General features: G+C 40.8%; 1 protein-coding gene across 4 annotated transcripts in view; it reads right to left on the reverse strand.

Annotated features, from left to right (window-relative positions):
* The window catches only part of LOC133230991 (KRAB domain-containing protein 5-like), a 141,034-nt gene that overhangs the window by 122,551 nt on the left and 4,108 nt on the right, over positions 1-14,375 (reverse strand). For 3 of the 4 annotated variants that reach the window (XM_061389139.1, XM_061389137.1, XM_061389138.1), the window contains exons 3-4: positions 2,812-2,938; positions 2,230-2,322 (exon numbers count right to left, since the gene is read on the reverse strand). The exons of the other annotated variant lie outside the window; for it this stretch is intronic. In XM_061389139.1, the coding sequence (XP_061245123.1) occupies positions 2,230-2,322; positions 2,812-2,938 (220 nt within the window). The remainder of the gene's footprint in view (positions 1-2,229; positions 2,323-2,811; positions 2,939-14,375) is intronic. 4 annotated transcript variants of the gene reach the window in all.

Consider the following 14,375-nt stretch of genomic DNA (forward strand, 5'->3'; position numbering starts at 1 on the left):
CAGACTCACGTCCATCAGGTCAGTGATGCCATCCAGCCGTCTCATCCTCTGGCGTCCCCTTCTCCTCCTGCCCCCAATCCCTCCCAGCATCAGACTGTTTTCCAATAAGTCAACTCTTCGCATGAGGTGGCCAAAGTACTGGAGTTTCAGCTTTAGCATCATTCTTTCCAAAGAAATCCCAGGGCTGATCTCCTTCAGAATGGACTGGTTGGATCTCCTGGCAGTCCAAGGGATTCTCAAGAGCCTTCTCCAGCACCACAGTTCAAAAGCATCAATTTTTCAGCGCTCAGCCTTCTTTACAGTCCAACTCTCACATCCATACATGACCACAAGAAAAACAATAGACTTGACTAGACAAACCTTTGTCGGTAAAGTAATGTCTCTGCTTTTGAATATGCTATCTAGGTTGGTCATAACTTTCCTTCCAAGGAGTAAGCGTCTTTCAATTTCATGGCTGCAGTCACCATCTGCAGTGATTTTGGAGCCCACAAAAATAAAGTCTGACACTCTTTCCACTGTTTCCCCATTTATTTCCCATGAAGTGATGGGACCGGATGCCATGATCCTCATTTTCGCAATGTTGAGCTTTAAGCCTCTCTCCTTGGGGACCCCTAGACTTCTTATCAACCTGCCTAGGAAATGACTCTGTCACAAAGAGGAACTGAGGAGTCTCTTGATGAAACTGAAAGAACCAGGTGAAAAAGCTGGTTTCAAACTCAACCTTTAAAAAATGAAGATTATGGCTCCGGTCAGATCATTTCATGACAAACAGAGGAAGAAACAGTGGAAACAGTGAGAGACTTTAATTTTTTGGGTTCCAAAATCACTGCAGATGGTGACTACAGCCATGAAAGTAAAAGACGCTTGCTCCTTGGAAGAAAAGCTATGACCAACCTAGGCAGCATATTAAAAAGCAGAAACATTACTTTGCTGACAAAGGTCCATCTAGTCAAAGCTATGGTTTTTCCAGTAGTCATGTATGGATGTGAGAGTTGGACCATGAAGACAGCTGAGTGCCAAAGAATTGATGTTTTTGAACTGTGGTGGTGGAGAAGACTCTTGAGAGTCCCTTGGACTGCAAGATCACACCACTCCATCCTAAAGGAAATCAGTCCTTAATATTCATTGGAAGGATACGCTGAAGCTGAAGATCCGATATTTTGGCCACCTGATGCGAAGAACAGACTCACTTAAAAAGACCCCGATCCTGGGAAAGATTGAAGATGAGAGGAGAAGGGGACAACAGAGGATGAGATGGTTGCATGGCACCACTGACTCGATGGACATGAGTTTGAGCAAGCTCTGGGAATTGGTGATGGACAGGGAAGTCTGGCTTGCTGGAGACCATGGATCACAGAGTCAGACTCAACTGAGCGACTGAACTGAACTGACTAATATGTATAATTGATTCTCTTTGCTGTATAGTAGAACAGCTATATTCCAATTAGAAATTTTAAGAAAGATTTCTTTATATAATCTAAAAATCGTCATAGTTTGAATCAACCATTAATAATATAGTGGAATATATGGTAAGATTTCATGTCAATTTATTTTAAAATTCTATGAAGTAATAGAACATAATAAAGTATTTTAGCATGTTAGAATTGGGGCAAATACACTAAAGATATTTAATGTGAGATCATATAAGGAAAAGTGAAACTTTGAAGTCAACCTGAGTTGTGTATTATTTCATTTTCATGAGGTTTTGTTTTCTGCAGTGAAAAATTACTTGAATTTGAAATTTATTCAGAAGGTCCTATATGTTGCTCCCAGTGGATACGAAATTATAAATCAGAGAACAAAAACCCGTCCCCAGTATTCCTAGAAGTTTTGCAGTTTGTCTGCCACTCCACTTGCACATTTCTGTCTAGACGTAGAAGGAAACTTTAAAAGGACTGTCATACTGTTGCTCAGAAATGGGCAGAGTTTTCCTAGGGTCCCCAAGAAATCGAAAAGCAACGAATGAATGCAGTTTGTCACAAGCCAAGAGGAGATTTTTAGTTCACACTGTGATGGAGAAAAATAATCACTGGTGACAAATTCATGAATGATTTAAGAGACAGAATGGGGCAGGTGATACATTCCTATGACAGTAGCAGACACAAACCCAAGTTCCTGAAAACCATTTCCACTGAAGCAAATCTTCCACAACCATGTGATGAAGGATGAGTTCCTCACTGTTCCTTGGACCTCTCATCTGATTCATCATCTCCAACCATTCATACCTACCTGGGTAAATGGCTGTTGTCTCCATTCTCCTTATATTCCTGGAATCCTTCAATTGGTCCAGAAAGGTGACCAGATCCAGTTTAGAGACAAGACCTGTTGATCAGAGAAAGGAATATTTGTGTTGTTACAGATTCATCAGTATCGAATCCAGTATTATTCAGGTGAGACGAGAACGTATTTTGTTCTAGAAAACGATTTCCTTAAATACTTTATTCCAAGCCGCTATACAATACTAACAAACACCTAACAATCAGGTCCTGAGATTCTGGTCAAGTAGTACTAAGGCAAAAGTAAGTAGTGTCAATGTGAAATTAAGAGAGGGTGCAACTATTTAATACCACAGAACTTACACAATTACCAGGAACCTAGAAGGAAGGAGGCAGAGTACATTAAGCAAGAAAACCGTCACCAGCATAACGAATCAGGAAGGCTTTCTTTCTAAACTAATAAATACCCATTTTCCCCTAGAAAGCAGAGATCTGAAACTACTGTGGGAAGCAGAAAATTTCAGAAGACATTTTTGGCATGACAGACAAAAACACAGTGGTTAAATAAGGGATTCTGGAAGGCAGTTATCCTCACCCAAGGAGGCCAGGTTCCCGTAGTTCTGTAACATCACGTCCCTGTACAATTCCCGCTGATCGAGGTCCAGGCATTCCCACTCCTCTTGAGTGAAGTCTATGGCCACATCCTGGAACGTCAGCCGTCCCTGAAATACAAAGTATAAATGCCATGTGTCTGTGGGAAGACTTACTAATGTGACCCAAGATGAAACGAGCAAGTTCAGAGACCTGGTCATGATTTAGTAGCTTGGCTATTATTACAAAATCTATTTTTTACACAGTAATCCTTTCTATGCAATTTCTAATGTGAAGAAAAGAGGATGAGTTATGACCCAGAAGCCATTAGAGAAACTATTCTCATCTGAAAGAGCAATTATAAAATAATCAAGGCAACCTTAGCATATTTATTCTTTAGTGTTCTACTCGTGTGACATGGGATAAATTTGTTTGTCAAAGAAACAGGATTTTTTTTTTTTTTTTAAAGCATATTCTGAGCCAAGAGTTCTGAAGTGGGGCCAAAGCCACATTTCTAGCAAGGATATTTGAGTTAGTAATGTTGAAAATTCTGCTCAATGAATGACGATTTTGAACGGCAATGAAATAGAATAGTAAGGTAAGAATTCATACTTCAGTTGGAACTTGAACTGTTTTAGAGATTTAACAGGTCTAATGGGATAGTAACTTTTCTTGTGGTCTGGGCTCGTGTTGGAAAAGAATTTCCAGACGTGAGACAAACTGAGAGGGAAGTAAAGTTTATTAGAATGGGGGATGCTGTTAGAAGAGCAGGCCAGCTCAAGGGAGAACGGATGTTGAACAGGGGTCCTTAGTCCACTCATAGCCAGGGTACAAGGAGGGGGAAAGGGGTCTTGCGGATGATTGCTGAATGGATGAGGCACATATACTGGGTGGGAGAAGAGTAAGAAAAACACTTTCTCCTTATGGGGTAGGAGAGGAAACCATTTATACTGCTCAGGAGGACCTGAAATCAATAGGTACAACATGGGGGTGGGAAAAATGGTAAGGGGTCTTGTTTTTCCATTCCTGCATTCCAAGACCCTCCTTGGTTTTATCTACTCTTTTGTCCCTGGGTCACCACATACCTCCCTCTGTTTATTTTTAGGGCCAAATCTTTGGCCCTTGTTGATACCCTGCTCATGTCTAACTATTTACCCATTTCCCTTCTCACACATTTGGGAATCCAGTTTCAAGGAAAAAGGGGTGACGACTGCTCTGGCTTCTTCAGGCTGAGCACAGGCACCATGGGGCTCTGGGTTCCCTTTGCCTACTCTGTCAGGGTGCATTTATGGAGAGAGATGAGAGTCCATGGAATGATAAGGTGACTTGTTTCAGCATTGTCTAGGTGTTAGGGAATATTATTGCACGACCACTTGGAAATTTGTGGTATTTTAGAAGAAACAATCCTTATAAGAAAGTTAAAGTTACATGGCCTAAAGATCAATAGAAGTAGAAAAGCTGCTCAGAACAAAAAAAAAAGAAAAGCTGCTCAGGGGTTAGTTAGGAGAACCAGGACCGGACACTGGTTCGTGACATTAGTGTTTCTCTAGGTACGAGAAGAAGCCAGAATCTGGGCTCATAAAATCTTTACCTGAAAACATCTGACTATCAGAAGGCCAGTTCTGGGTTTTTCCCAGGGCACAGATTGCCTTATTTCTGATCTCTACTCTCAACAGCTTTTGGGGAGCGGGGGGGGGGGGGGGGGGATTGGTGGAGGGGGCGGTTGTTGAAAGTCAGGAGCTTGCTGTGGTCATGATGTCATCTTTGTAGAGACAGCTGGCAGAGTCCAGTTAGCAGGGTCCCTTCAGAGCCACTTATCTGACCATGCCTTGGGGGCATTTCTTGGCCATTGTGTCCCATGGCACTGGGAAGGCTCATTCCCAGGTCTAGGGAAGGATCCATTGATAGGCCACTCAATGTGCTGTTTCTAGAGCGGGCCTTGTGAGTAGCAAACTCTCTGGACCATACCTGTCTTATTAGCCTCTTGGTCCAGGAAAAGATTCCCTTTTCTTCCTTCTTCCCATATCTAGATTTACATTATTACAATCATTGATAGCATTTGGAACTGCATATCAGCATTTTATCACAGGCTCAGTTACACATTGAGTAACATAAGAAACAATCTTCTGAAAGAAGCAACATAGAAAATAATATAGCTATAGCTAGCAGTTATTAGTCAGGATGTAAGTAAGAATGAAAAGTCAAGACCTTTCATTAGGTAGAGCCCAGTATTCCCCAAGTCATCTGACTTCACTTGTTAAATGACTATAACCTGGTGGTAATCTCCTGGTTGTATATCATGGAGCATCTAATCTTTATCTGAAGATTGCTTACTGAGATTAGCTTTAGAAACAAACTTAGAGTGTCCTTTTTAATAATTTAATTAAATCTTTTAGAAGTATAACATAAGAAGGAACTATCTCAGAAGTGAGTCTTAGTGAACACTAGACTTTAATTAACAAAACTAGAAACTTAGTTTAACAATAAAAAAAGTTAATATTCAGTTAAACATAATTTTTGCATTATGAGGGCATTAAACCTGTAGCCAGGGAAAGCTTTAACCCATCAAATAAAAATGAGGTTTGTCAGGGAGCTGGGAAAAGCCAGGCAGCCATGTTGGATTTTCCATAGCCCTGACTCTTTGATTTACAGCTATTGTTCACCCATTTTTAATTCCCTGATTGAGAAGCAGACCATGGCCATGTTTTAAGAACATCAGGATGGCAAAAGTTTAACCATGAGAGGTTATTTTTGTAGAAGAAGAATGAGCTTTGTCCATAGGTATCATAATCTTAAGTAATGCTTAGATTTTAAAAATGAATATAAATCACTTAAAGGCAAAGAAACTCATAATCTTTTATTGAAAGCTTGCCAGCTCTTATTGAAAGGGAGCCAGCACGGGAGTTCCCACCCATGACAAAGGTCATGCGGAGAGGCCTAATATGCAAAGTCAGGACTCGAGGCACCGCCCCCCCCCGCCCCCCACCGGACCTGCCTGAGCATCTACCCCAAAACCAGAATCTATTTTACTATTTTACGACTTTCACCAACTCCTCTGACATTAATGGGGGGGCTATCCCCGACCACCTTTTTCTGAAGGAAATCAACTTAGAGCTCTAGCTAATTAGCCTCCTGGGCATAACAGGAGTGTTTAAATCCAAACCCCTCAGATTGCTCTCTAACTTGCCTGACAGGTTTACCGGGACTCTTACAGCTATGCATAGGATTGTTTACAGTCTCCCAACCGTGAGAGGCACGGGAAGCTTAGAATATTCAAATAGTATAGAGCCTCTTGGAGAGTTAGAAATTGTTAGAACTAGTAGATTTCATTGTTGAGCCAATGCTTGCTGCCAAGTTTCCACATCCCCTGTATTGTATCCTTGAAAGTGTATTAATTAACATAGTTGGTACATCGAAAAAATAAGTAGTAGCCTTGGTGTTAACAACTTTAGACCCTTAAGGTAATAAATTCTTTCCTTGTTGTAAACCCACTGCACCTCTGCCCTGTAGGAATGCAACTTTATCTAACACCTTCGGAGGATGTCGCCAAACTTTAAAATAATTACTCTTAGAGAAAATAAGTCTTATGGTTGACAAACCTTTATCAGAGTCATAAAATGTTAACAGGCCTTCTGGCCAGAAGATGATGTAAATCACCTAAACCATTTGTATAGTTTGCAGAAAAGAAAGCCTGGTCTCGATCAGGATCAAAGACTGCTGACTTTGCATGATTTTACATCCCCTATTATCCTCTATGCACAACTTAAGGTATATAAGCTCCCTTTGAAAATAAAGCTACGGGCCTTGCTCAACAGGCTTGGTCTCCCCGTGTCCTTCTTGCGTGCTTCCTTTTCTCTCCTTTTCTTCTCTATCTTTTCAGGCCAAAATAATTGGAGCATGGGGGTCCTCTGGGACTACTTATTTGCCTGGGCTTCTAAGACCCACTCGAGAAGGCACCCAAGGGGAGGCACCTTCCACTATTCGAGAGGGCGCCTGTGGCCTCCAGAGTCAGAGGAAGTTCGGTGTCACGAACTTTATTGATTTCCCGTGTAAACCAGTTGTTAATGAGCCTCTAAAATCTCTCAGCCTTTGCTATTCTAATTGCCAACGCCGACTTCCTGAGGGAATCCCTGAATCCAACTGGGGCTGGACCCCGGTAAAAGCTGCATTCTAAGGAAACTTTGTTCTATTAACATAGAGATTAGACCAAATTCCAGTCTGGTACCAGCTTACCAGATAGCAAACAAAACTTGTTTATCAGAAGGTGTATTCTGTTTACAGATGAAATGTTCTGTATATGTCTGTTAAGTCCATTTGGTGTAATACATAGTTTTAAGTCTAATTTTTCCTTATTTTCTGTCTATATGATCTATCCATTGTTGAAAGTGGGATACTAAAGTCCCCAATTATAACCGTGTATTTCTATTTTCCCTTAATGTCTGTTAATATACACATAAATATATAATATTTAATAAAGATCAAATTATACAAATATACAATAATACACATATATAATAAGTATATATTTGCTTCCCCCCCCCAAAAAAAGAAAAATCTTTTCCATAAATCATGAAGTAGCAGTATTCTTACAAAGTCATCAGAGTGAAACCATAGAAGGCATGTTTAAATCTGATTAAACTGCAAATGAGAATGTAGCCTGGTCATTGCTGTGACTTGTAACACTTTCACAGGATAAGTAGAATTATAGTTGACCACATTTTATTAGGGCATATCAGATCTATATGAATTCCACATAATTTTAGGATATCTATATTAGTAACATCAACCATACAGTATAATCTGAGAAGATTTATCACCCCTTCAACAGTACTTCCCTTGTAATTTAACATGTCCAATGAACCCAGGTAGTTTAATAGCCCCCCTGGGATATCTCAGGGGCCCTCTGAAGCATTCCAAAGTTAGCTAGAAGTCAAGTCATTTAGGAAGTTTTGTGGGCAAATATCAAAAGGGGTTATAACACTCAGTCAGATAAAACCATATAGATCACTGGGAAACAATATATTCACTTAGCCAAAGTAACAAAGATTTCAAAGGTAAACCTAGAACAGATCACTTCAGAGGTAAAGAAACTTAAAATCTATTATCAAAGGCAGCTCAACATCTCAAGAAAACTTGTATTTATACACAAATTTCTTCCCCTGGGGTCCACTTTCCATAAAACATTTTAATCACTTTCTATACCCATTACTCTGTTCTCTCATCCTGAAACAGCCACCTGTAAGGCAGACCTACCTCCTTTTCCCTTCATAAAATGTAATTTCATTCATCATTCCTTCTTTATTGAAAATACACATGCTACTTTCTGTAAGCAACCAAGAATTTAAGCATTCTGTAGATTGGTGAACATATATACGAGAGATAATTTCTAAAAACAAAAACAAAAAATTCTAGAGAACATCTAAGGATGGCATCCTGTTCTCTAGAATTTTTCATGAATAGTCCAAAATCTCTACTTTCTCTGTAACAGGAAGTTAGTCCTCAGTAATGAATGTTTCAGAATCTCATTTTATTTGGAAATGACCAAGCTATTCGATAAACTTCCATCACTTAGTTTAGCACAGCCCTAGAAGTACAGGCTACCAAAATCTAGAGAAAGTTTTAGTCAGACATTTCTAAAGTATAATTATTCTTATAAGAGTTTCTCTGAAAGCTCATATCTCTTTTACATTTTCTTTCAAGTTTTTTTTTTTTTTCCCCCGTTCCTAGAGGTACTTTGCTGGTTGACAAACTTGTAACAGATATAAAAATATAACAATATTTAACTTATAATAAACCTAGGCACAATGAAAATACTGTGCTTAATGACTCTTAGACATATCTACATTAGATTAGCAAACAAACATTAATACTAGATATTTAATATTGAATATTTCCCAGTTCATGTGAATCTGAAATTCATTTAGGTTAATTTCTCTTATAGTTAGAATTGTCTGAATTGTAAGCGCTTACTTTCTTTTAGGCCAATTAAATTAGAACTCATTTTTTTTTTTATTTTTTATTTTTTTTAGAACTCATTTATAACTTCAGCAATATTATAAAAAAAAAAAAAAAAAAAAAGGCGCATACTGAGACATATATAAATCCAGACAGACAGACAGACAGAGATCTCATAGTTTCCTGCCTGAGATTTAAAACTTCTCTTTAACCCTTTTTTGTTTGTTTGTTTGGCTTGAAGTTCTGACTTGCCCAAGGCTGAGTTAGGTCTCAGGCAAAGTGGGCAGTGTATTTCAAGGACATGGAAAGGGGTAACTTCAAGCTTTGCCCTAGGCAGGCCTTTTAACAAGCTAGTTGTTTTTAAATGCATATGCAGAAAGAAAGGGTTAGGCAGATTCCAAGGGAAAGAAAATTTCATTTTAACTAGTTTTCTCCAAAGTCTAAAGAATATCAGGGCCATCCTGTGTCAAAAAGTCATCTTTCCTTTCTGTAGTTTTAGTTTTATAGCTAAAATATAGACCAAATAATGCTCAAATTAACCCTGATATCAGGGGCATTTCAGCTCATAAAAATTTTGGACTGTCCCTCTGGTGGGAAGTGAGGTCTTTGTCCCATGAGAAGAATCTGAAGGGTTAAGGGAATTTGCAGGAGTGAAGGGAGCTTGGTCATTCCCAGCCCTGAGAAACAGGAGTTGTCAAAGGGGAATTTTTTAGGATGTTCAGGAGTGGGGGAAGCTTGGTTCCCTCTCCACCTGAGAGATCAGCTTCCTTAGAAGGGGATTCTTTAGAATGTTAAGACAGTTTTTGATCCTTCAGGCTTTTGAATATAGAAGAAAGAGCTGGACCAAAGGGAACCTCAGAATCCTTTCCTAGAGATCATGTGGATATGAAAGGCCGCATAGAGGTCATCTAGGAAATCTGATGGAGAGAGACAGAGAGGGACAGGAGACAGAGAGGCAAAAAAGGCAAGGGAATTCTGAGTTCTTTCGCTTCTTTTGGCAAAACCTAGTGTGCCATTCAGAGGCCATTTTTAGGGTTCCCCCATTTCTATTGGAGCCAGGCCTTTTGGAGGGTCAAAATTTTCCAGTTTCTGAGAATGTAACCAAGGGTTGATTATGAAAGAGCCTCCTGGGATGTAACAGAACCCACTCTTAGCCTACCTACCATAGAATGGGAGTACTGAGAGTCACTGGCTGACAGAAAGGCATCCCTTTTTCCCCGGTGGTCTCTCCGTGCGACTAATGCACAAAATGGCCGAGCGTCCCAACAGTCGCGTCCGACAGTCAGAGCAGACCTCTGAGAACCGTGCAGCTAAGCCATCAGGTGACACGGGTAAAGAAAGCCAGAGATTCCTGGGAGCAACCAGGTGACTCACCATTTGGTGATTCCTTGAAACCTGGAAGGCACTCTTGGGACGGCTCAGAGGCAACACCCAGGCTTCTGTAAATCAATCCGGACCAAAAGGGAAAGAAGAGAAAGGGACAGGGAAGAAGGCTGAGGAATCCGCCTTACAATATATCTGGAAGGCAGTAGCCCGGGGACAAAGGTCTCTGTTTTGCTTCAACCTGATACGGTGGACAGAAGTTATCTTGCTGGAGGCAGATGCCCTTCTGGCCTGATCCGTTCTGTGTGCCCCCGATCCACACATGGGAGTCTTTCTGGCAGGCGCCCTAATGCGTTTTATGTGTCTGTCCTGTGCCCACACAATATTGGTTGGCATAGTCCTCAGTCGGAAAAAACAAAAAGGAGAGACCCTCAGCCATTCACAAAAAGGAGAGATCCTTACCAGGGCTTCCCTGGTGGCTCAGAGGGTAAAGCGTCTGCTTGCAATTCAGGAGACCTGGGTTTCATCCTTGGGTCAGGAGGATCCCCTGAAGAAGGAAATGGCAATCCACTCCAGTACTCTTGCCTGGAAAATCACATGGACAGAGAAGCCTAGTAGACTACAGTCTATGGGATCACAAAGAGTCGGACACGACTGAGCAACCTCACTTTCACTTTCACTCACCCATTCAAGCTGCAGCCACTGAGCAGTGGGGCCTTTGAACATACCAGAGGTGAACCCTGGCTACAGTTCCTACGTTGCTGCCACAGCACTTGCCTGTTGGCAGAGGGTCCCTGTGAGAAAGGAGAAGCAAAGATGGTGGGAAGAGACTCCGAGTCCCTGAACAAGCCACCAAAAATGTCATGGTTTGGCTGCGGGTTGGAAAAGAATTTCCAGACATGAGATAATATGGGCCTGGTTTTTCAGTTTCTGCATTCTAAGACCTTCCTTGGTTTTATCTGCGCTTCACTCTGTGTGTAACCACAACCTTGGTAGAAAGAATCATTTTACCTATACAGTATATACTCTATATATCTTTCTGATTGTTTTTATCAGAGTCTTGAAAGTGTAAGAAAAATAACTAAAAATCAGTAATGTTGCTCTTGTTCCTTTTGGCACATATTTTAACAAACAGCCATTAAGTGGCAGAGCTGAAACTTTACTTCAGTTTATGCACTTTAGACTTTAACTAATAAAACACAGACAGATTCACAGAGACAACTCTAAGAAAAGTTGATAGAAGTTTCTGTTCATTGCAGTTCAGTTCAGTCGCTCAGTCATGTCCGAATCTTTTCGACCCCATGATTCACAGCACGCCAGCCCTCCATGTTCATCACCGACTTCCGGAGTTCACCCAAACTCATGTGCATCGAGTCAGTGATGCCACCCAGCCATCTCATCCTCTGTTGTCCCCTTCTCCTGCCCCCAATTCTGCCCAGCATCAGGGTCTTTTCCAATGAGGCAACTCTTCGCATGAGGTGGCTAAAGTATTGGAGTTTCAGCCTCAGCATCAGTCCTTCCAATGAACACCCAGGACTGGTTTCCTTTAGGATGGACTGTTTGGATCTCCTTGCAGTCCAAGGTATTAGCAAGAGTCTCCTCCAGAACTATAGTTTAAAAGCATCAATTCTTTGGCGCTCAGCTTTCTTCACAGCCCAACTCTCACAGCCATACATGACCACTGGAAAAACCATAGCCTTGACTAGACGGACCTTTGTTGGCAAAGTAATGTCTCTGCTTTTGAATATGCTATCTAGGTTGGTCATAACTTTCCTTCCAAGGAGCAAGCATCTTTTAATTTCATGGCTGCAATCACCAACTGCAGTGACTTTGGAGCCCCCCAAAATAACGTCTGACACTGTTTTGCTATCTATTTCCCATGAAGTGATGGGACCAGATGCCATGATCTTTGTTTTCTGAATGTTGAGCTTTAAGCCAACTTTTTCACTCTCCACTTTCACTTTCATTAAGAGGCTTTTGAGTTCCTCTTCACTTTCTGCCATTAGGGTGGTGTCATCTGCATATCTAAGATTACTGATATTTTTCCCGGCAATCTTGATTGCAGCTTGTGCTTCTTCCACCCAGCGCTTTTCATGATGTACTCTGAATATCAGTTAAATAAGCAGGGTGACAATATACAGTCTTGACAAACTCCTTTTCGTATTTGGAACCAGTCTGTTGTTCCATGTCCAGTTCTAACTGTTGCTTCCTGACCTGCATACAGATTTCTCAAGAGCAGGTCAGGTGGTCTGGGAGTCCCATCTCTTTCAGAATTTTCCACAGTTTATTGTGATCCACACACTCAAAGGCTTTGGCATAGTCAATAAAGCAGAAATAGATGTTTTCCTGGAACTCTCTTGCTTTTTCCATGATCCAGCGGATGTTGGCAATTTCATCTCTGGTTCCTCTGCCTTTTCCTAAAACCAGCTTGAACATCTGGAAGTTCACGGTTCACATATTGCTGAAGCCTGGCTTGGAGAATTTTGAGCATTACTTTACTAGCGTGTGAGATTAGTGCAATTGTGTGGTAGTTTGAGCATTCTTTGGCATTGCCTTTCTTTGGGATTGGAATGAAAACTGACCTTTTCCAGTCCTGTGGCCAGTGCCGAGTTTTCCAAATGTGCTGGCATATTGAGTGCAGCACTTTCACAAGTTTCTGCAATGTAAAGAATACTAAAGACAAGAAATGTTTTAGTCACTCAGTCATGTCCCATTCTTTGTGACCCCATGGACTCTAACTTGCCAGATTCCTCTCTCCTAGAAATTCCCAAGCAGGAATACTGGAATGGGTAGTCATTCCCTCCCAGAAGTTCTTCAAGAAAACAAAGCAAAAAGAAAATAAGAAGAAAAAATTGATCAAGTCATGTTAATATTTTCATACATACGGTTCAGTTCAGTTGCTCAGTCATAACCGACTCTTCGCTATCCCACGGCACACAGCTCGCCAGGCCTCCACCAACTCCCGGAGCCTACTCAAACTCATCTCCACTAAGTACAGACATACACTCAAATGGGTCTATATGCTCAATTAGAGGAAGAGACAAAATTTTTCATGTCACTAAATCAGGTAATTTTGAATGGGGTAAAAATGTACATAATGTTAGAGGATGATATTCTTCATTTGCACTGAGCTGTACTTTAAATTTTAATACAGTTGAGCATAGGACTAATAAGATTCTTGTAAATATTTTGGAAAATACAAATACCTGTGTAATTACCTGCAATGAGACTCTGTGATGTAAGCATGGAGTATACTGGAAAAGATCAGACCTGGGTTTGGGATGAAAACTCCCACTCCCAAAACCCATCATCTCTGCTAAATACACATGAGTGTTCATTTCCCAAAGCAGAAAGAAAGTAAGAAAACATGAAGTTACTCCATTAATTGTGATAGTTTAGGCATATCCCTCACTTTTTCTTTCCAAGACACTTGTTCAAGTCAAGTGGAAAAAAACAAATTCATAGCATGGGAATCTCACAAACCAGTGAACATGAGTCATGCAGTAAGAAGTACATGGAGGAATGCATTATCACTGCATGGGTATTTTGGCATTAGTATGGAAACTATGATCTGAATCTATCATTAAAAACTGTTAGTTTGGGGACTTCAGTGACTAAGAACATGAGCTCCCAATGCACGGAGGTCAGGTTCTTTCCCTGATCAGGAAACTAGATCCCACATGCTATAGTTAAGAGTTTACATGTCACAACCAAAGAACCTGAACATTACAAGGATGACTGAAGATCCTACTTGCCACAAGAACACCCAGTGAAGCCAAATAAATACTTTAAAAATGTGTTGTAAGCAAATTTCACTTCATATATACCTTCCCTGATCTGTAGCCTAACGTTGCGGTCCTTTAATGGACTGGAATCTGGTGGTCGGAGTCGACAATAAGAAAGTAAAAGAAAGAAAGGGGCTGATATTTCCTGGCTTGTGCAGAGAACCAATAAAGCCCTTGACACAGGGCTTGTACCACTCACGAAAGCACAGGGCATCCTCTCGAGGAGGTCTGGAAAGCCCGGGAAAGAAAGTGAGCTTGGCAGGATTCCATGCTCCAGAGAACTACCTGAGGGAGACAAAGAAAGAAAGATACGGGGACCCAAGCTCTAATGGAATAAGGGTGCTTTAATGATCTTTGTGTGAGCATATATAGGCTGTTAAGGAATTTCTTTGACAATGATAAAGATCAGAAAACCAAACGAATAGTAACCGCTACCAAGGAAACAAAGAATTAACAATGGTCACAAGGTCAGAAGACAACCCATATCTCAACAGGGAGGGTCGTG

This window comes from Bos javanicus, chromosome 18 (genome assembly GCF_032452875.1).
Source record: "Bos javanicus breed banteng chromosome 18, ARS-OSU_banteng_1.0, whole genome shotgun sequence".
Classification (NCBI taxonomy): Eukaryota; Metazoa; Chordata; class Mammalia; order Artiodactyla; family Bovidae; genus Bos; species Bos javanicus.